Source organism: Peromyscus eremicus, chromosome 14, assembly GCF_949786415.1.
Source record: "Peromyscus eremicus chromosome 14, PerEre_H2_v1, whole genome shotgun sequence".
Lineage (NCBI taxonomy): Eukaryota > Metazoa > Chordata > Mammalia > Rodentia > Cricetidae > Peromyscus > Peromyscus eremicus.
In genome coordinates, this window is record NC_081430.1 from 10,916,801 (window position 1) to 10,940,174 (window position 23,374).

Genomic DNA, 23,374 nt, shown 5'->3' on the forward strand with positions numbered 1-23,374 from the left:
TCTATACAGAAAAGTGGCATAGGAAAGACAAGTCTGCTCAGTGGGAGACATGTAATTTCATTTTGTTGCTTTATTGTAGAGTGAGGTGAGACAGATGAAATAGGATTAAAAACAAAGCACACTTTCTCTCCAGAGGATCAAATTGCTATGCAGGTTAAAATTTTCATAAATTATTTATAGTTGTCATGAATGTTGTCACAAGCCCAGCTTCTCTGGGCTGGGGAGATGGCTCAGTCATTAAGACAAGGCTCACAATCAAAGGTATATGAAGACTCTCTACAGTTCATGGGCATCCCCTCCTCCCAGTGGAGTGAGCTATGTCCTCCTACTGAGTGCTTATGAATCCCACATATTTTCTCCTGGAGACAAAGGAAAAGGAGATTTGTTTTTTACCTTTAAGTGAAGAAAATATAATTCACTGATTAAGTATGTCTGCTTTGGCTCTTTTCTATTTTCTTTAAATTCAGGCACATTTGACTATATGGCTTTATACAGAACTAACAAGCTAACACCTTTAGGCTTAGAGAACATGAAGAAGTGACTAACAGTACTAACCCTTCAGAAGTATCTGGTTTATCAAGGAAGGTATGCATGCTCGTGCTTGTACACACACACACACACACACACACACACACACACACACACACACACAGACAGAGAGACAGAGAGACAGAGAGCGAGAGCGAGAGCGAGAGCGAGAGCGAGAGCGAGAGAGAGAGAGAGAGAGAGAGAGACATTTTGGTTTTTCAAGACAGGGTTTGTGTAGCCCTGGATATCCTAGAACTCACTCTGTAGACCATGCTGGTCTCGAACTCAGAGATCTGCCTGCCTCTGCCTCCCAAATGCTGGAATTAAAGGCATGTGCCACCTCACCCAGCTACAAAAAGAGAGATTTTTAAGCAACTAACTGTAATTGAAAAGACAAATAAAATAGTGTGTTATTAGAGGTTAGAGGAGGTCATCAATTCTGACAGGTTGCATCAGGGAAAATACTTGGAAAGTATGCATTCAAGTAACGCCATCTAAGATCCATATTTAAGAGGAAGCGAGGTGGGCTGCTGTTCCTGGTTGGTGAAATAAGAGTCCTGAAAGGATCCAATATACCTTAGTAAAAGTGAGACAAATATGTATGATTTCACTTGAGCAATAGCCCCACATGGGGTGACTGCTGCTGCTGTTTTCATACTGTGCTATGCTGGTGGATAGAAGAAGGCCTGGAAGAAGATAACTCTGTGTTGGTTATATGATCTAGATACAGTAGTTGGAAGAAAGAGGAAGAAGGGCACTGGAAATTCAGTCTGAGCCCCAAAGTTCCAGAACACATATTTGATAAAGACTACTGTAGAGATTGAAGAAGAAAGTGGAGTGACATGTTTAATTTTACTAATATGTCTGGAAGCAATCTTGGTTGGTGTGGAAGTTGGGCTACAGACAAGGAAAAGAAAAAGTATAAGGACTGTAAGGAAGGATATGGGATTTCCCTGCAACTCACAGGACTTGACAGGTAAGTATGGTGGTGAAGAAACAAACGAGTTAAAACAATTCTAGACATTTCCAAGCTGAGGACCAGAAGAATGGTGGTTTAACTATGTAAGAAAAGGTAAACAGTAAGCTCTGGTTCAGGGAAAGGAATTCTGTTTTCACGCATATCAAACTTAAGATGCTGATGATAAATCAACATAGGAACATCTGATAGAGGGAAATTCAGAGCCGGGTTCAGGAGTGAGCAGGATGAACTGGTGTCTATTTACTCTGCCTACTCGGCCTACTGTGCACCAACACCACAGTCAGGCCTTCAGCATGGTGGGGGTCATCATGGAGGTGCATACACTGAACGGGGGTTGGGGGAGAACTATTCAAAATGAAAGAGGTAAAACAATTATCAGAGGACATCAACTCGGACAGATGAGAGACAGAATAATGAAAGAAGAAGAAGGGAAAAGCCTTTTACCAGGAAGCTAAGGGAGGTGTATAGGCTATTCAGACCCTCTGGAACCTTTCCCAACTCAGTAATTCCTTCAGAATACAGCTAAAAACAATTTCAAAGAAGTGTCAAGTAGGAATCAAACTCTTGCACACAGACATCTGGGAGCTTGCAAATCTCACAAATGACAAGAAATCGGGGTGGGGAGAGGTTTCAAATAAAGTATAGAAAGATCAATTGCCCCAACCTTAAATCTACTGCCATGAGACTTTAACTCACTTAGAGTCTATAAATGAGAAAGTATTCATATTTTCATCAAGCAGAGCAAGGGCTGTGGAAGGACATTTAAATACAAGATTAGTTCTTTTCTTAAAAGAGACCAGAAGGTGACACTGAACGGTGGTTACTCCTCAGGTAGCCAATAAGGGTTTACATGTGATCCCAGTTTGCAGTACATAGCAAGACCCCATCTTAAGCAAAATAAACAACAATTTAAAAACCCAAACACACAATAAGCAAACATACAAACATGAACAGAGTCATTTTGAACTAAGGGCAAACCACAAGATGGCATGAAAACCAATGCTTTCCTTGGAGTTTCAGGGGAGAGAATAAACACTAAGGAACAGTGTGCATGCAGGTGTCACCAATGCGGTTCAGCGGCACCGACTCGACATGGTGACTCTGGGGGCTCTTCTCACGGAGCTGAGCTGACACTAAGCTGAATTTATTCACATGGACCAGACTCCATGTGCCGTACGGCAAAGCACATTGGTGGGCTTACAGTACATTTTCTGGAAACTACACTGAAGCTTTGACTAATAAAGGGGACTTAGCTGATAAAATAGAACTGGTAGCAATATAAGGGCAAAGCAAGGAAGCTGTGGCAGAGTGAGGGACTGACTCTGAGGGTATCAGTCTCTCAAGGGTTCCCCCACCCCCAAGACAGGGTTCTCTGTGTAGCTTTGGCTGTCCTGGAAATCACTATGTAGACCAGGATGTCCTTGAACTCACAGATCCTCCTGCCTCTGTCTCCTGAGCAGTGGGATTAAAGGTCTGGGCCACCATCGGCCCCGGATGTTCTTATGTACCAAGGACATAAATGCTATTAAGAATTGCAGTGTATGATGAAAACATGCCTTTATTTTTATTGTTTGGGCAATTATTTAGTATTATTTTTAAAATCTATTATTTTTTCAGAAAAAAATGGTGTATTATATTTTGCTGAATATTGTCTCATATAACTTCTTTAGACTTTTTTCCCCAGAAATGTGTGCTACTGATTGAAACACCTTTTTATATACAAGAGATATCTTGTGATCATTGCCAACTCTCTAAGAAGGACCAGTCTACTAACTTAGAGCTTCCACACAATGAAGCAGAAAATGGGGTGATTGCAAATTCAACCTCTCTTCCTGCTTCTTGGTCAGTCTCTCTTACTTTGTACTGATGCTCTGAACAAGATTTCCTTTGGATGGACATCGTAAACCTCTGCATTTTCAATCTCCAATTCAGTACTTCTCCTTATGCAGTACTATCACACCAGGAACATCCCAGACAGTGATTCCCAAAGCCCAGAATAACAGTACAAGGTGTGTGGGATGCTGAGCAAAGGACTACATCCAGAAGGCATGGCTGAAAGCAAGAGCTCCATTTTCCATCCATTCTGCGAATCTGAGCAACTTCATCTTTCCTTACCACCAGGATGACCTCACAGTGCAGTCAGACCTACCGAAAGGCTTGGCACTAGCTGGCGCTCAGGAATTTTTAGCATCTTTCTGTATCTCCAAGTTGGTTTGCTCTTTCCTAGAATTTGACAGCTTTAAAACACCTTTTACACAGCTACCTTCACTGTCTTCTTTTTATGACACTGATAGGTAAGAAGTAGACATACATGGATCTTTACCATCATGCAGCCAATGCTCCCGGCACCAAAGTCTCTACAGTTTAGTACCATCATCTACCTTTATCAGTTTGCCTCATGCTGCTCCCAGTTCAGAAAAATCCAGTCATTCTGCTCCTCAGACACACCTTGAACATCTTTCTTGATGTCTTTACAACTTGCCATCTTCCTACATTCTAATGCTTAAGACGCTGTACTGTTATTGTTAGTCTTGTTATGGCTAGTACTTTCCAAGTGCTTCCACATGCCAACTATTATTCTAAGAGTATTACATGCATTGTTTCACTTAATCTTCAAAACTCTGTAAGCCATTCTATGTTATCTGTTACTATGAACATATATGTGGCTTCTCAGCTGTACACTCTCATGATACGAGCTATACCTTTGGATTCTTTGCATAATTGTTGTGTAAAGCAGGGATGCTACACGTGACAGTAGTTCACATTTTCATTTGTATTTTGTCCTTTTAAGCTGCTGTGATGCTTACTTTCATCAAACCCATCATTCTTTCAGACTGGAAAGTAATATGAAAGAGCTCATCTATAGTTGGTGGATATTTTTCGGAGCCTGAGTTTATCTGTAGACATATAGTAAAGGTTCTGCCCTCTGAGGGAGAGCAATGGCTTAAGTGCAGGGTTTGAATTTATATACAGAAACATAAAAGCTTGATCATTCTTGACTAAGGCCACAGTAAGCAAAAAGCAAGAAAACTTACAGATATTAACAATTATGAAATTCAGTCAACAAGACAGTAAGTTAACCTTGCTTGGCAATGTACATAAGACACTGTTATAGGAGATGGAGGAAATATAGGAAGTTCAGTTTCTTCACTGGGTTTACTGTACAGGAGAGGCATTTTTCTTATATGCACACCCAAATCCAACAATATCATCGCTCTTTTACTAGTAAAAATAATTATTAGAGATTTTTACAAGATAAAATATGTTTCAGGGTTTTTTTCTCCAATGCTATATCTAGATATTATAGGGTGTATTTTCATTCTAGGTTTCTCAAGAATGTAGTATAGATAATTAAATTCACAATCTCCTCATAATGTACTTAATCAGATTTAAAGATAAAAGAAATACTTATAAGAAGCTGTTAAAGGAAAAGTAAGCCAATTGCAAATAACAGTCAAGTACAAGTCATAAATAGGAAACAATTTTATTAAATAAAATTAACATCTTAAAATGCATGGCTAACTTACGAAAAAGAAATTTTTATGCTTTTTATGTGCTGTTATCTTTTGTAAGAAATAAAGATGCTTAAGGTTTTGAGATTTGCTTGCTTATGGATAAAACAAAATAAGAGAGACTATTATGTTGATTGAGTCATGCACTTAATTCATAACAGAGAATAAAGGAAATGCTACTACATAGCACATTCCAGAGAAAAGAAAAAGAAAAGGTTAATCAACCTGATTTGGATCAGCTGAGGGCACTTCTCCCTGATTGTTGAACCTCAGTGTGTGTTAAACATCTAGAATTACACGAAGGTATACAGACTCTTTTTTACGTTGGAGATAACTCAGGAAACAAAGTCAAGGGTCTTCTCTGCATTTCTAATGAATACTTTAGCCTTCAGTCAAGTGAATATTATTTTCTGTTTTAAGACATGTCTGTATAGTCTTTTATTTTGTGTATTTTTGAAAATTTCCTTAAATAAAAGTGGAAAAAGAGAACAAGAATGATTTTTGTATGTACTTCTAACACACTATTCATATTTTAAAATTCTTACCAGTCTCTGTTTTTGAAGCTCTTCTCTGAGGATTCTATCTTCTGGTAACACATCACACAACAAAAAGTAGTTGTCTTGTTCTTCTGTTGAGAGATTAGGACAATAAGTGAGAAAACAGATTTTTTTCGGGAGTATTGACTTCTTTACAGCAGTAGAGATGGTTCAGTCAGAGAAGAAGTGCTTGTTGTGTGAGCATGAGGATGTCAAAGCCTGGGCTGCTGGACCCCTGGGGCTGGGCCAGCTAGTTATGCTGACTGATGGGCTACAGGCTCAGGGAAAGACTCTGCCTCAAAAAATAAGGCAAAGAGGAGCAGAGGCCAGCATTGCCTGTAGCTTACACTGTGTGTGTGGGGTGTGTATGTGTGTGTGTGTGTGTGTGTGTGTGTGTGTAGGTGGGTGGGGGGTGTGCATGTCCATTAGTATCTGGGATAGAGTTCTGATGCAGATTTATTTAAGTAAAGTAAAATAAAAACATTAGTTTAATTTTAGTTATCATGCAAGTGAGAGCAAGTGTAATTTAAGAGAGTGAGATTATTTGTGTGAATTTTTGATTTACGTCGATAGTCAAGACATGCACTTACCAAATGGAGCTGTGGAATTGATTCTTATCACACTGCAAAAATCTGTGATTGGCTGTTCAGTGAACCTTTTCCTCCAATATAGAATGTACCTAGGAAATGATATTCAAAAGGATGATGAGACTCAATATACAGCTCTTCAAATGACAGGACCATACAAGAATGTCTAATCACACCCCCCCCCCCCTTAAAAAGCAGATGTTGACTGAAACTGCTTGAGAATATGTGAAGAGAAAGGCACTGAGGTGTTGCAGATGTGAGATATACACTTAATAAATCGAGCCACCCTACAAAGGCAAGGGAATGGTTAAACTTTACAACTCTGAAATTCAATAAATAGCTATGTAAGAAAGTTAAAATGAGTTTCTTTTGTTTGTTTAAGACAGGCTCTCATATAGCCCAGGATAGCCTTGAACATGCTATGTTGTTTAGGCTAGCCTTGAATCCCTGATCTTTGGGTCTTTACCTTCTAAATTCTCGGATTATAGGCAAGTACTACCACACATGGTTAAGGTGAATTATTTTATTGTCATAATGAAGTTTTCTAAAATAACTTTATAATTTACATGTATTCAAAATGTAAGAATTAGGAGGTTAGAGCAGTTTAGCACAGCGTGTTAGGGTCCTGGTTTGAGTCCCAGGACAGACATGGTGGCTCACCAGTATCTGTAACTCCAGTCATGGGATCTGATGCTCTGTCCTGGCCTTTGTAGGCACCAGACACGCATGTAAGTAAAACATCCATACATATAAAATAAAAATAAATAAATCTGAAAAAATGCGAGAATCAAATAGGCTTACAACACCGAGGAGATGAAGAGAAGATTGAGTGGTCATCTTTAACAAAGTGAGAAAACAGCATACAGTCAACATCTGCATAATTAGACAGAACGTCCAAATGTCCACACTGTGCCTAAAATAAATGGAACGTAGCCTTTGGAAAAACAGCTGAGCTACCATTTTATATTTAATGAGTAGAGTTAGAAGTAGCATATGGGCTAAACTAAAAGCAAATCAGAACCCAGCCCTGTACATAAACTGAAATACAAAGTAAAATGACATGATTCAACCAAGCTCTCCTCCTTCAATGTATTTATTATAACAAGGTGAATTATAGTGCTACCTCACAGACCAAAGGGCACCACCAGGAGAATGTGGTCTTCTTCATGAGGAGAAAGGAAATGGGAAGGTCAACCCTATAGCTGACAGCTTATTGGAATACACAAATTACAGTAAGAAAAGCAAGTTATACCAAAGAACCAAAGCTTCATTTAAAAAAGGATAAAATTTACTGAAATACTGGAAGAACATAGAAAGTGTAGGGATTTGGACATTTAAAATGGCTTGATATAGCATCTAGCAGTGGTCTGCCACAGTCAATGCTGCAAGAATGTGGGAGAGTCCTTGGAGACTTCTGCGGGGGTTGGGGGTTGGGGTGGGGTGAGGGTGGGTGGGTGTGGGTGTGGGTGTGGTGTCTCTAGCCAACAACTCCCCATATCTGGGTTCCTTTTAATCTTCTTTTAGCATAATTGTCACCATCATGGTGTTCTGGAGATAGGGGATTATGTACACAAACTTGAACACAAACAAGTACATAATACATCAGACACACCCCCCCACAGGGAAGAGGCTGGGGGGATGTTCTGCTTAGCCCATCTTCTATTGCAAAGTGGTGACATGGATAAAGGAATATGGTAGAACCTATGTTAGAGATGTCAAGAATCGGGCAAAAAATTGTTTGTCCAAACTGAAATATATTGATATTTGTGCTCATGAATATTTAAATCCATATATGGCAGGACCTGAGATAACAGACTTTTCAAGAGAGAGCCACAAATCACCATACAACTTAAAGGCGTAAGTGCATGCTCCATATCACATTGTGGCACAGTATAAAAATACAACTTTAATTGCTACATATATTTTAGTTCAAGCTTACATCTGAGTTTAGAAATATCATAAACACATAGTAGTATCTTTGTAATTTTTAACCAGAACTAAGGGGTGTACACTTATATATTTTCTTGTTGTTATTACAGGTACTCAGAAAAATTGTATTCAATTGACAAACAGCTTAATGACAGCAGGTCTTCAAGACACACTTCTCATGGCCCTGGCCCCAATTAGAACATATTTTTCAGAGTTATGTAAGTATATAGTACTTCTTTTTTTCATTTTCCCTACCTCTCTAGTTTATTCAAAGTTACAGTTATAGCTATTGAGATGAGAGTCATGATAGCATTTCAACACTTTATTAAAAAGCCATAAAAGTAATTGGTAAGTAATCAACAAATACTTTTGTTTAAAAGAATTTCAAATCATATTCCATGGAACTCTTTCTCACATATAAGTGATAGGGAATGCTTTTCTGTATGCTGCCAATATGTGTTGCTCTGATTGGTTGATAAATAAAGCCATTTGGCTTATGGCAAGGCAGCTCAGAGGCAGGTGGGAAATTCAAAGAGAGAGACAGGAAGAAGGTGCAGGGGGTGGGAGGGACATACACACACACACACACACACACACACACACACACACACACACACACACACGCGCGCCAGCAAGCTGCCCAAGGAGCAACACATAATGGGATGCAGGTAAAGCCCCAGAACATGTGGCGATACACAGATTAATAGTTATGGGCTAATTTAAGATATAAGAACTACCTAGCAAAAGGCCTGAGCCATGGCCATGCAGTTATAATTAACATAAGCCTCTGTGTGTTTACTTGGGGGATGCGAGTGGGAGAGATTAGTCCCGCCACTGGCAGGCCGGGACACAGAAAATCTTCCCACTACATATAAGAAAATCTTTGTAGCAGCATCTTGCCTGCTGTGGCCTACACTGTAGTTTGTACACATACTGGTAAAGGTAGGAAGGGTTGAAATATGGTTGCTACCCAAGTAGCATGGAATGAATAGAATGTAGAAAATTACAGAGTTAACATTTATCTTCTGGTACAATTTTATCTACCAAAGGAAGCCAGAAAATTGCTTACTCTAAATAACTGTTAAGTATCTTCGAAGGTGAGATTTTTCAGTTTTGTTTCATTTCCTGTGCCCTAGGAAGTTTTATACATACTTTGTTTCAATCAAAAATGTCAAATATGTTTAATATGAAAATTTATGGCTTACTTCTTATAACACACAAGGTAAGGCTGGAGTGGTAGTATATATAGCTCTGTAACCCTAGCACTTAACAGCCCAAGGTAGAGGAATGTGAGCTTGAGGCAGCCTGGGCTACACAGCAAGACCCCCGTTGAAAAAAATAAGTAAAGTAAGCCCATCCCATTTCTATTATTTAAAACCTTTATGACTTGTGCTTAGAAGGATCAGATTTTCTCTGAGAAGAGGGAATCCATCCATGTTAACCAAAGCTCTTCACTGCTGTCCCCTCCAGAACCCTCTAGAGCTTCTTTTCTGAAGGTTGGAGTAAGTCACACTGTGTTGAGAAGACTCTAACTTAACTGATAGCAAACAGTCAATGACTGTTTTGGAGAAGAACTCTTAGTTCCATTAAATTATATGAGGTTATTCACAGAAGACTGGGTATATTAAAAATGTTCTTTAAAGAAACAAGCGTTTACTCAGATAAGTTCTTGGTTATTCCAAATTAATCTCATTTTTACTTCCTGAGAGTGAAAATTTCATTTAATTAGGGGTGTTGTTGGTTGTTTTACTTTTTTCTTTGGCTCTTTGATTTACACTTTTGGGGGCCCACCACTCAGCTCCCAAATAATCACAAATGGAGTCTTAATCTTTCTTATGAATTTCCAGCCTTAGCTTAGCTTGTTTCTAGCCAGCTTTTCTAACTTAAATTATCTTGTCTACCTTTTGCCTCTGGGCTTTTCCTTTTCTATTTGTGTATATCTTACTTTACTTCTTAGTCCGTGGCTTGCTGTGTAGCCATGGCTTGCTGTGTAGCTGAGTGGCTGGTCCCTGGGGTCCTCCTCTCCTTGTTCTCTCGCTCCTAGATCTTCCTCTCTTCAATTTTCTCCTTCTATTTATTCTCTCTGCCTGCCAGGCCCTCCTATCCTTTCTCCTGCCTTGCTATTGGCTGTTCAGTTTTTTATTAGACCAATCAGGTGTTTTAGGCAGGCACAGTAACACAGCTTCACAGAGTTAAACAAATGCAACATTAAGGAATGCAACACATCTTTGCATCATTAAACAAATGTTCCACAGCATAAACAAATGTAACACACCTTAAAATAATATTCCACAACATAGTGGGGCATTTGGAAGAAAGAACTAAAATTCTCCATTTAAAATAAAACTTCACTATACATTTTAGAAAGCATTTACATTTGATATGTATCTTTTTCTTTAATTAACAAGCATGCATGTTACTGCTTAGCTACATTTAATAAGTGATTGTTCTTAACACTATTTCTTGATTCCTAAGCCCTGAGATCCAGTTAAGTAACTTGATTGTTCTACTCATATATGGACAATAAGATTAATGCCAATAATAAGAAATTAATAACTATAAATACTGTCATTTTATTGTAAATAAACACAACAGAGAAAAGACACATTTTGATCTAAACATTCCTTGGATTTTAAGGGCAGAAGAGAAAACAAAGTCGTAACACCTTTCAGTAACCACTGATAGATGGTTATATTGTCATGCAGTTCACAAGGAGTAATTTTTGTTTATAAAATATAAATAAGAGTAAAGAAATCATTTTATAACAAAGGAAAGCTGAGTAAAACAAGACATACCCATTTAATAGTTCTGTTACAGTTACTTGGAGAAGAAAAGAGTTGGAAGATGTCTAGCTTAAGTGTCTTAAATGAACAGATTTGAATACATCTCAGCAAAGTATTATGTTTAGCAACACTCCCATAATATTCTAAAAAACAACTATCCTGACCATTTCTCTCTAATTCAAAAATAAAGAATAACAAAGAGAAGGAGAAGTACAATGTGTTGGTCCCGAAAATATGCAAGAAATTAGTCTGGCAGTTGGTGATACACATTAGTCACACTGCCTTGCTCTGTTCTATGACCAGGCAACATCAAAGTCTAGTAAAAAATAACCATACGGGGTGGATATAGGATCCATGTGTAAACAGAAGGAATGCTGCATCTATTCCATATTGGGAAGGATACAGAAACCAGAACAGCTGGATTACCCCCACAGGGATGGTGGTTATTCCAACTTCAAACAAACTGTCTTTCTAAAAATCTAGATAAAGTGGAAACTTGAATGAAATTGTCTTGAAAACTGGATCTTATAAATAAATGATAATTAGCTTTTCAGACTAGTATAAAGGCCCACTGGAAACTGAAGCTACAGCGGCAAGACTGCAGCTTCACCACTAATCAACAGACAAATAAGTTCGGCTCTCATAGATCAGATATGCAGCACGACACAGCCAAGTGCTGTTCCCACTTGACCGACAGGAGACCAGCGCTCACAGTAACCGACCTGCTGCACGCCACAAGGCTAAGAAGTTCCCAGGCCCCAATTCCAGTCTAGGCTGTCCTGTTTCCACAGACTTCTCCACTGCTAATACTGCAGCCTGTTGCTTTAGAAGACCTGTGACAAGAATGAGATTTCTTCCTGGCAACTACAGGGGTGGCCTGAGATAGTCTGCACGGGTATTATAACGTTGAAGCAACTTGTTACTTTCCAATGAAATGGAGCCTTTTCATATTCTCCAAATTTTATGTTCTTGGTAATTATCCAAGTCAGCAACTATGATGAGGTCTCCTCAGTAGAAAATATATAGCATGTTTTAATTAATCATTATTTATATGCTTATTAAGAAAAGATTGAAATTTAAAAATCCGAGGAAAACCCCCTGAGCATGGCCTTCCATATCTGGGTAGAAACTGTTTTCTGTGTAGGACAGACCATCCTCCAGTCAAGAACGAATTTAATTCTTTTATAGACAAAACCAAAATTTACCTTGGGAAATCTGCAACCAGCTTCACATCAGCTATGACAATCTTATGCTCAATAATCATGTGCTTCAAAAGTCTGTCTTGTTCAGCCACAGGAACATGTTCTTCACAGAAAATACAAGGCACACACGGAGGCCCTTCGAAAGCGGTGGAGCCACCTGGACTCTCTGGCAGGGAAAGCGGCTCCAGGATACAATCTTTCCTGTCTGGGAGAGGCACAAAAGAAGAAGAAAGAAAACTGAAACCAAGCCTGGCTCTTAGAGAGAAGCTTTTTCACCTCCTGCACTGGAAGGAGTCTGAAGGCATTTACAAATTTGAAAACCCAAACCACAGCACCGGCGAGAACCTTGCAGTCATTTTAAACACAGCTACAGTCCTGCTGTGAAAGAACTCGCAGCCCTGCTCTTTGCTTCAATGGGGAAACCCATTTGTTGAAGGAACTGTTGAAGTGTTGCCAGTGCCTGCAACTCAGAGTACTAGCAAGAGGAAACAGCGACAACTGGGTTAGAGTCCTAAGTGACCACATGACTTAGTAAGCCATCACACAGCTCATGCCAGGCTCTTTCTAATATATCTGAAAACTTTCTTATTTCTAATCACATGCCATGTACAAAGAACACATTTCCTCCACTGGCTTGAAACAGCATGTGCTAAGTGGCCGAGGTAGCAATCTCTATGCTCTGGGTGTTATTTGCTCATTACGACGTCATGTATCACAAGTAAGGCTTTTATGAGCCAAGCGTTAGACACTCAGTACATACACAGTCAACGTTTTCCTCGCCCGAACGATTCCCTTTTCTTACATCACTCACAGTGTCTTCAAGTGCTTTAGTGTCTCTAGCCCCCGATTTCAGGGCATCAAACTGAGACAGTTGTGTCAGGACCTGTCTGTAGTCTGCCATGGTGGAACCCTGTACCTGCCATCTTATTCCGGTTCTTAAGTAGGCAGTAACTGGGAATGAAAGCTAGGGTTCAGCCTTTGCATTTTCAGAAGGAAAGGAACTTTCTTCAGAGAGAGATGAATGCTAGGCCTGTTGGGCTAGTTGGGAGGTGTAGGCAGGAGGATCTCAAGTTCAAATCTTGTTGGGACTACAGAGCAAGTTCAAGGCCAGCCTGGGCAACTTAATGAGATCCTACCTCAAAATAAAAGGGAAAATGAGGGCCAGAGATACAGTTTAGTGATAGAGAACTTGCTTAACATATGTGAGCACTGCTGTCAATCCCCAGGATTTAAAAAAAATTAAAAAAAAAGAGCTAGTCTACAGATAAATTTCGGAATTAGGTTAATACCAATATTTTTCTGTTATATTTTCTTTCTTTCTTTTTTTTTTTTAACTCTTATCTTATTATTTAAGCATTCTTAATCGAGTAATATTAGACCAGTCACTGATATACTGTTGAGCATGGCCCAAGAATCAGCTAAGTCACATAGACAGAAGCATTCATTCACCTCTTAACAAACACCAACTGAGTATCTACGACTGCAAGTCTTCTGTGCAGTATTGCATGCTATGAGTCTGATCCGAGGGCTCACAGTTTGTTAGAAGGTACAGAGAAGTTAACAGGATAAAGAGAAAGTGACAGAGGACATTCAGTGAAAGGCAGAAGCAGGATGGCTCACAGAACAGACAGAGGGGGAAGTGTCCCAGAGGAGATTTTTAGTGTACCACGCTCACACGCTCCAGTCATATTACAGTCTCCTAAGTCAAACTGCTTATATGTTCATAAAATCTGTATTAGCACCAAGGAGGATATTGAGCAAACACATCACCAGGTGAGTATTTAAAACATGCAAACACTTTAGCACTACTATTAATGAAACTTCTGTTAGCAATCCTCTGCCAGCCAAGGACGACAAAGGCAGCATGTCCAGTGGGTACTGGTTAAGGCAGATACTGGCCAAGTGCTGAAAATAAGAACTGCTGATCAGCACATAGCCTTAAAGAAGACATGCATATCACTCCATCTCAATGCTCAGGGAACATCAGGGAGAGGGCCAAAATGGACTTAAGAGCTCGAGGATGAGGCAGAGTCCTGAGAAACACAGTATTCTGGACACAACAGGCCCAGCATGGATGGGGGCTCACAAGGCCCCACCCCTAGTTAATGAGCTGTTGGATCAGAGGGCAAATCAGTCTTCTTCAGGGGTGTGGCTGCTGGTGGATGGTCTCATACTTACTAGGGCAGCACTAATGGGACTTAGTGGGTTATTTAAAAAAAGAAGAGGAGGAGGAGGAGGACATGAAGTTGAGAGCTATGTGGGGAGTGGCTGGGGGGAGTGGAAGAGAAGAGTTAGGGGTGAATATGATCAAAATATATTGTGTAGATGTAAGGAATTGTCAAAGGATAAAAGATTCTTACAGTTATCTTAAATAAAGGTAATGTTAGTAAACATCACCTGACAAATATATAACAATGAGCCCTGTTTACATTCTTGTCCCAAAATTTGATTGAATATTTGCAAATTTCTTTGTCTGGCCAGGGAAAACAAGCATATGGTAATAGCAGCCATCACCACCAGCAGGAGTGGAATGGGAATTCCCACTGGTAAATCACCAGCCACGCCCTAGGGCACTTCCTCAATCCTACCATGTCATTTCCTAGTTATAATCCCATCTTCTACATGACAGAATAGAGACAGGAAAAGTTAAAAGTAATATTTCATGAACACAGTTAAATCTGAACTCAAATACTACATTATTCTGCTCCCAGTACCCAAAGGCATTTTCCAACTTGAATTCTTCTCTAACAACACCTACACCCAGTGCTGTTTTGGATTTGTAGGTATTTATAAGCCACTTTGAATTTCTGTGCATTGCCGAGTGTCCTGATACCACCTCTCCTGGCAGTTTTTGTACCATGCTCAGTATCCCACATTTTCTTCCATGATTGTTCTTATTTTTTCCCCCAAAGATTTCCTGTAAACTCTGGTCTTCTGTGGTTTGTTTTCTACCCTTTATAAAGCTAATGCCCAACTTTTCTTTTCCTCAAGTTATTCCTGAGTGACTAGCCACAAAACTCACATGTACTGAAACAGAATTACCCATCATGGCAAAGGAACGAAGTAAAATCATAGATGTGAAAATCCTATGTCTGAGGAACCTGTGGTTTAGGAATTATTGAATATGGGAACTGGAGTTACTATATATTTCAGAAAAAAACAGATTCAATAGATCTTTTAAATGATTTTTCTCTCTCTGACTCTCTAGCCACTTAGTGCCTTGCTAACATGTGACAGCACTGTCATCTGGAATAATTCATTTACCTACTTGCCCACTCTTTGTCCTTTCACATGGTTTATCCTGGGTGTCAAGGGAAGTCCTTGACACCAAACGGATCTGATGTCCACTTGACTAACACTGTCATTGTGTGTGACTTCCTGTCAGATGTTAAGCACTTTACTCATAAGCATTAACTTCATCAATCCTCACAATAACTCTAAGGAGCTTCCATTTTGATCCTATCTTATACAAACAGAACTGAGAGGTGATTTGAGCTAGTGCTGACGGCTGCTCCTTGGTAGAGAGAGGCTCTGGACCCACACTCTGGCTGGAGCTTGAGCACACAATCTTTGTGTGACACTACAAAGTAAGAGCTTTCCTTGAAGAGGCCGAGCCACATCCACACATCATTACTTATTTGTTACTTTAAGTTTTAACTTAACATGGTAACACATGGATTTACTATCGCATTTTCATACCTGTCATTTCACTTTGTTCATGTTCACCCTCCTCCCCCACTCCCCTGCCCATCCCCCATCCCATTTTGATGTTGTAAAGTGATAAGAGTCAGTTGGGAAGAGGCAAGTCTCTAGATGAGGAGACTAACCTGGAAGGGCAGTGTAGATGCCTAAGTGTGAGAGCTTGTGGGGCAGCAACATTAGCAGTGGACAGAACCTAACAGCTCCTGTTCACTGACTGGTCACCGAGTGTGAAGGAAAAAGAGAATAGGAAGAGAACTCCCTCTGTGGAATGTACTGGCTAGTTTTATTCAACTTGACATAAACTAGAGTCATCAGAGAGGAGGAAGCTCAATTGAGGAAATGCATCCTTAAGATCTAGCTGTGAGGCATTTTCTTAACCAGTGATCAAAGGGGAAGGAAGGGCCCAGCGCATTGTTCTATAATAAAGAGGGCTGAGCAAGCCATTGGGGAGCATGCCTGCAAACAGCACCCCTCCATGGCTTCTGCATCAGCTCCTGTCTCCAGGTTCCTGCCCTGTTTGAGTTCCTGTCTAGACTTCCTTCACAATGATGGACAACAACATGGAAGTATAAGCCAAATAAACCCTTTCCTCCCCAGCTTGCTTTTGGCCATAGTGTTTCATTGCAGCAACAGAAACCCTAAGTAAGATAAGGAGTTCTAGTCAATGATTTTGGATTCTAACACAAAGAGAGAAAAAGGTTTGGTTGTTAGAGTAGGGTGGGTAGTATGATCTCAGCAGTTACATGTTCCTCTTATGGTTGGTAGACACGAAGCAGAAACTGGTACTCCATGAGATGGATTTGAACTGTCCTGTTTGCCAGCCTCTGCTCTCCAAGGTTTCCTTCTGGGCTTGACCTACCCCATCTCTACATGTATCACTGACATAAGTTAATTATTTACACATGTATCTCTACTACTATGTTAGTCTGTGAACTCCAGGTCAAGGGCTTATTTTTATATGTCTTGTGTAGACTTCAGTGGCTGGAACAAAGTTGGTATTTGACAAATGTTTGTTAAATGAAGACATGAAAGAATGAACAACAGGCCAGAGATCCTTTGAACTAGAGTTCTAATGTTAAGTTTCTAGGAAAGTCCCATTTTAGGAAACACCTGTGCCTGTCTTTAGTGGAACTTTTCCTGCCTGGAATTAAGGGTAGACCAGCTGTATTTACAGCTTGATCTTTATTTAGTACTGGGGCCTTCGCACAACAGGCACAGTGGCAGTTAGTAATAATTAAAAATTGAAATGAATTCTAACTAGAAATGAACATTAGTCAGTGTAACAGTTATAATTTCTCTGTTTTAACTTGGTCTTTTTGTTGAAACAGGGTCTCCTAATGTGGCTCAGACTGACCTCAATCCCTTGCCTAGTGTTACATTTTATTGAAATTTAACTTTTAGATATTCTTCATGGAAGGAAGGATACTTTACAGCAAAGAACAAGTGGCATTTGGAATGCATAGTAAATTAACCACTCCATAAAGCAAGTTTATATGGAATAGGCCTAGGTCCTGACTACATACTTCAGTTTAGAGCAAATGTTCCTAAATGAGTGAGTGTCATCTCCTGTAGATGTCTTTTTCTTTCTGGTGCTGAGAGTCAAACCCAGGGCCTTGTGTGTTGGAGATCTTTTTAAAAATACTGATTTCAAGTCCTGAGTTTACACAGAGGAAATGCAGTTTTTGTAAGTAGTAGTCCTACACTGCTCCCTGGAAACCAACAACTCAGAGCATTAGCAATGTGAATACCTTGAGCTCAGGAGCACATGTGGGCATCCTCAACCCCTGAAAAGGCTACAAACCAGGCAGAAAGCTAAGAGAGTCTATTCTTCCCTAGAGAGTGCCATCAGATACTAAATGCTGGGTCAGTAGATGCCACTCCTTACAACGTCTAACAGCTTGTTTATTTCCAACTGTAATGAGCATTAGATCTACATTTGACAGCACGGTAAAAGGCAGTAGATACAGCAATGTATAACCCACTGCTGCAGTGGCTTTGAATCCTAAAACAGAAGGAAGAGCTGCAAATCCAGTTTCTCTCAGCCAAAAGCAGCTTCGAAATTCTGCTTTGGCCCCCAATTTACTTCACATGTATGGTGCAAATTAACAAGCTATCTGCTCTAGTTCTCACTTGGAGAATTAACTGTTCAGATGAACTATATGAAAAATACTAAACCAAAACCTCCATCTCAAAGAAGTTGAATTTTGAGGAGACCCTATGCTGAGTATTAATGGTTTTACTGATTCTAGGACAAGGTCCCTGAAATGTCAAATGAATACTCTCTGATAGTGTTTTTTCAGCAACGTGCATGCGAGCCACCTTGTGATTCCATGAAAACAGTGGGATTCAGTAGCTATGGCAGCCAAGGAAACGTGCCATTCAGTTCTCCTGCTGCCACGAGAGACATTCAAGTGCTATCCTCTGAAATACCATTTGCAATGAGGCAACAGTCTACAACGAGGGGGTTAATATCTGACACGCGTAAGAAGCCCCTCAACCACAAAACAAAACAGAACAAAACCAGATTAAAAAGCCAGTCAAGGGACTTGAGCAGACTCTTTTCCCAAAGAAGATAAACAATCAGCCAACAGGTCTATGAAGAGGGGCTCAATATTATTAGGGTGTGGTGATATATTGTTTACCCTAATAAAATTTGCCTGAAGATCAGAGAACAAAACAAGCCACTAGATTAAACAGATGCCACGCAGTGGTGACACACACCTTTAATCCCAGCACTTGAGATCTCATGCCTTTGCTTGGGAAGCAGACACGCCTTTAATCCCAGGAAGTGATGGCTGCTTTAAGGTGTGAGGAAACAGGAACTAGAGGCTTTTCAGGCTGAGGAGTCCAAGAGGTGAGACGTGGCAGTGGCTTATTCCTTTGTCTCTCTGATCTTTCAGCATTTACCCCAATATTTGGCTTGGGTTTTTTATTATGAGACCTTTAGCAATTTGTGTTACATTAGGGAACTAAAAATCACAATGAGATGAGATTTTAAACTTGCTATATGATGGCCACTAGAAAAAAAACACAGTTTGAAGATTCCGGAAAACATTACAAATGGATTACTCACAGCACCCCTGTCTTCCTACTTGTACTTACTTGTCCCAAAAAAGTGAAGACAGGATCCCAAATCTGTCCTCTTCCTATGCTCGCTGCTCGCTGACGTGTGAAACATAAACCAAGAGGTAGAAATGACTTATGGAGGGATGGATAAATTCAGTGAACACTATTCAGCCTAAAAAAAAGGAGTTAATTCAGGGCCTATGAGATTGCTTAGAAGGTAAGGGTACTGCTGCCAAGCCTCATAACCCGAGTTTGTCCCTTGGGGCCCACATCATGGAAGGAGAGAACCAACTCCCATAAAATGTCTTCTGAACAGTGGTACCACACCCCCCCCCCCCCACGCACATAATGAAAAGGGGAGAAATTCCATCATGCTACAACATGGAGGATAAACCTTGAGCAGCATAAGTGAATAAAGCCAGAATTTAAAGATAAACACTACATGATTCTACTTACATATGGTGTCTACAGGTAGACACTCACAGAAGCCATAGACTGGGGGTAAGGTACTGAGGAGTGGGGAAGTGGGGTGTTCAGTTTCAGTGGGTCTAAGCATTAGGGATGTTGATGCAAATGTTGGGATATGTGCTGCACAACAATGTAGATAAAGTTAGCAGTAATGTGAGTTTAAATTTTGTGTGAGTAGATTTTATGCCATAGATTTTAAAAGCAAGTTAAAGAAAAAAGAAAAGTCAAGTAACTGAAGCAAAGACTGGAGCACATGGGCCATTAACTATTAACTCACAATGACCAAGTTACTTCATCTCCAAGCCTATTCCCATTATTCCTAATACTCTCCTGGAAAAATTGTCATAGGCTTAAATGAGGAAATTAATGGAAAGCAAAATACATGGATGCCACACATACAAACTCAGTAAAAGTCAAATCTCTTGTTTGAAAGGCAAGCAAGCAAAGTTTTATCAGGACGCAGAGGGTTGGATAGCTGTGATAAAGACAATGAGCAAAATCAATCTGCGGAGGAGAGGGTTTATTGTGGCTCACATGCCCTGATCATAATCCATCATGAAGTGAAGTTAGGGCAGGAACTCAAGGCAGGAACAGAGCAAAGGCCATGGAAGAATGCTGCTTACTGACTTGCTCCTCACGGCTTGCTCAGCCTGCTTTCTTACACAACCCAGGGGTACTTGCCCTAGGTTGGCACCGCCCACATTGGGCTGGGTCCTCCCACATCAATCACTAATATTACACAAACTTGCTGACTGGCCAGTTTAATAGTCATTTCCCTGTTGAGGTTCTGTCTTTCCAGATGACTCTGCTGTGTCCAGTTGACAAAAATTAGCCATACATAGAATTATAGATCCCTATAACAGGGAGGGGTCTCAAAAATGAACTGCTCAAAAGTGTAACTATTCTTACTTCTACTGACGGTGAGCATGGCTATGTCTGAGATGGAGTGAGATAGATAGGCACTGTTTGCCCTGACGTATATACTAGAAATTCCTGTGGGCTAATTAAAGATGTGAATTCCTCAACACAGATCTAAACAACAGGGAGCCAACGTTCTTAGAACAAAACAAACCCACTTTCCTACTACTTAAGTCCTAATGATATAGTTAATGATTGTATACCTCTGATATTTCTATAGCACATTATAATAGGAAATAAGGGGAAATCCACAATATATTTACTGTAGATAGAAGAAAAGTTGAAAGATTTATAAGCTAGCCTCACGAGATGAGGCTGGTATGAGATAAGCTCCACTCATCTTAAACTCTGGCCTTGAAGGAATGTGGAAAATATTTAATAATATCATTATGGAGAATTTACTAAGATACAAGATAAAATCTAAATGATTATAAAACAGTCCTGAGGGCCTAGCTGGAGTCATCTCAGTTATAGCCACAGAGTTACAAAGGGCTCTTTATCTGCTTATCCAAAATGGAGGCCATCACACATCACAACTAAGCTCTAACACAGACAGAGAAGTGGGTTATTGAGTTTTTAGTGCATTTAATTAATTTAAATCCCCATATATAACCACTGAGTCACATTAGATTTCACATACTAGTTCAGAAGTCAGGGTTAATAGGCACACAAGTGATTTATATTCTCTGGGGTTTGTGTGTTCAATGTGAAACTGTATTGAAGATTATGTACATGTGAAATTTTCTCACAAGAAGGCTGTTTGATTCTGAAATGTTTCTGGGGAACTACAAAAAGTTGAATAATCATTAATCTTGTTTCTTCACTATATTTTCTTTTACTTGTTCTACTATTTTTATTTGTAAATGTATGTGAACAGTGTTATGTTAGCACTTTATCACCATTTTTATTTATGTATTTATTTAAAATTTTTTGTTTGTTTGTTTTTCAAGACAGAGTTTCTCTGTGTAGCTTTGCGCCTTTCCTGGATCTTGCTCTGTAGACCAGGTTGGCCTCGAACTCACAGAGATCCACCTGCCTCTGCCTCCCGAGTGCTGGGATTAAAGGTGTGCACCGCCGCTGCCGCCACCACCCGGCGCCATTTTTATTTATAATGTGCAAGTGAACATTGGTGTTGGCTAGCAACACAGAGTTACTTTAGAGATTAATGGACACTGGCCCTTTAATTTTGTTTCTTAAGGCTGTCATGAAAATACTCAGATAAGACCAACCCTAAGGAAAAGGGGTTTATTTGGATTATAATTCTAGTTACAGTCCATCACTCAGAGAAGCTGAGGCGGCAGAGACTAGAAGCGGCTAGTTTTGCACATGCCATCGAGAGCAAAGACGAGTTATGGAGGAGCTGTGTGACAACACGTGGCAACAATCCTATCTTAACATCAAAGCTAGCAACACGGCCAAACCTTTTAGAAATATCCCATGTTTCTTTCTTATATGGTCACAAAGCACTGTCCATGTTACCAAATTCAGCTAGGACAGACTGGGAGGTTGGTTATTTGTAGATTTATTCCTTTTATCTAGAAAGCTATCATCATGTTTAGATGCTACTAAAAATGGTCTACTTACAAACTAGTAGAGTATGGAGGACCTCTTTTCCACTCATATTCTGACTGGACTGCAAGGTATCTTAGATGACACTGACCAAGGTCCTTGTGGTATTTGCTACAACCACAACCTTGGGCTATATGGCCCAAAAGAGGTGGTACTTCTTGCCTTCATATGTGAACTCTTAAAAGGAAAAAAAGAGGGTCATGTTCTTCTTGACATGATTGGACACTTGATGGATGGATCGGACACAGGTGCATTCGCTCCCGGACGAACAGAGGACGACTTCAGCCGTTTACTTGGTTCTGTATTCATGAAAGTATTTCCCCAATTTATATATGTGTCTCTCTCTCTCTCTCTCTCTCTATATATATATATATATATATTATATAATTTAAAATGTAACTTCATTTTATGTGCATTGGTATGAGGGTGTTGGATCCCCGGGAACTGGAGCTATACACAGTTATGAGCTGCCATGTGGGTGCTGAGAATTGAAGCATGGTCCTCTAAACCGTGTGCTCTAAACCGCTGAGCCATCTCTCCAGGCCCAGCCCCAATTTGTATTTTTAATAAATAGCAATTACTTATTAAATATTCATGTGGATTGATCTTTTTGGGTTTTTTTTTTTTTGTTTGTTTGTTTTTGTTTTGGTTTTGGTTTTTTGAGACAGGGTTTCTCCGTGTAGTTTTGGAGCCTGTCCTGGATCTCCCTCTGTAGACCAGGTTGGCCTCAAACCCATAGAGATCCGCCTAGCTCTGCCTCCCGAGTGCTGGAATTAAAGGCATGCGCCACTACTGCCCAGCCATGGATTGATCTTAACAGGTCCTCCCCATTATTATACTACCAAAGTAACACAGAATCCTAGCCCTAAATTCTGGCTCTTGATCCTCTTCTGTGCTACATTTTTTCAGTTTCAAAACTACCTAAGGGTGAAAATATAGTGATTAAGATTTTTTCCCCCTCAGGCAACTATGGTTAAAAACAAGTAAGAAACTGAAATTGATGTTGGTTTCATTTCTTGGTTATCCTAATGGCTAATTGTGCTTGTCAATTTTATTGGATGAAGAAATGCCTAAGGGCCACAGACACAGAACAACAAGTACTTAGCAGTTAAGTGAACTGGCTCTTCTTCCAGAGGACCAGAGTTTGCTTCCCAGAATCTAAGCCAGGCATCTCACAACTGCCTGTAACTCAAGTCTGGGGTATCTGAGACTTTCTTCTGGCTTTTGTAGGCACATGGATGCATGTGCACAGAACACATACACACACAGACACATAAATAAAAAATGAAGTAGGATTTTAAAAGGAAAAAGAAACGCCTGGGGTATTATGGAAACACACTTGTGGGTGTGTCTAAGAGATGTTTCCAGAGAGGATGAACTGCAGGGGAAGGTGCAGGCTGAGTGTGAGTGGCACCATTCCACAGGCTGAAGTCCAGAACCGACAAAAACAGGAATGAATAGGAGAAAGCCAACTGGGCACTGCTAGTCTCCTTTCCCTCTGCTTCCTGATCCACACAGATGTGAGGAAGTGAGCAGATTCACATCCTGGCTGCATGGACCCAGCCAGTCATGCCACCATGATCGACTGCACCCTC

At 40.1% G+C, this 23,374-nt stretch overlaps 1 protein-coding gene across 2 annotated transcripts in view; it reads right to left on the reverse strand.

Moving 5' to 3' along the window:
• The window catches only part of Znf277 (zinc finger protein 277), a 128,991-nt gene that overhangs the window by 37,948 nt on the left and 67,669 nt on the right, over positions 1–23,374 (reverse strand). The window contains exons 2-5 of one of the 2 annotated variants that reach the window (XM_059279476.1): positions 18,861–18,920; positions 12,060–12,261; positions 6,146–6,234; positions 5,565–5,647 (exon numbers count right to left, since the gene is read on the reverse strand). In XM_059279476.1, coding sequence (XP_059135459.1) covers positions 5,565–5,647; positions 6,146–6,234; positions 12,060–12,261; positions 18,861–18,920 — 434 coding nt within the window. The remainder of the gene's footprint in view (positions 1–5,564; positions 5,648–6,145; positions 6,235–12,059; positions 12,262–18,860; positions 18,921–23,374) is intronic. The other variant, XM_059279477.1, reaches the window with a different exon arrangement.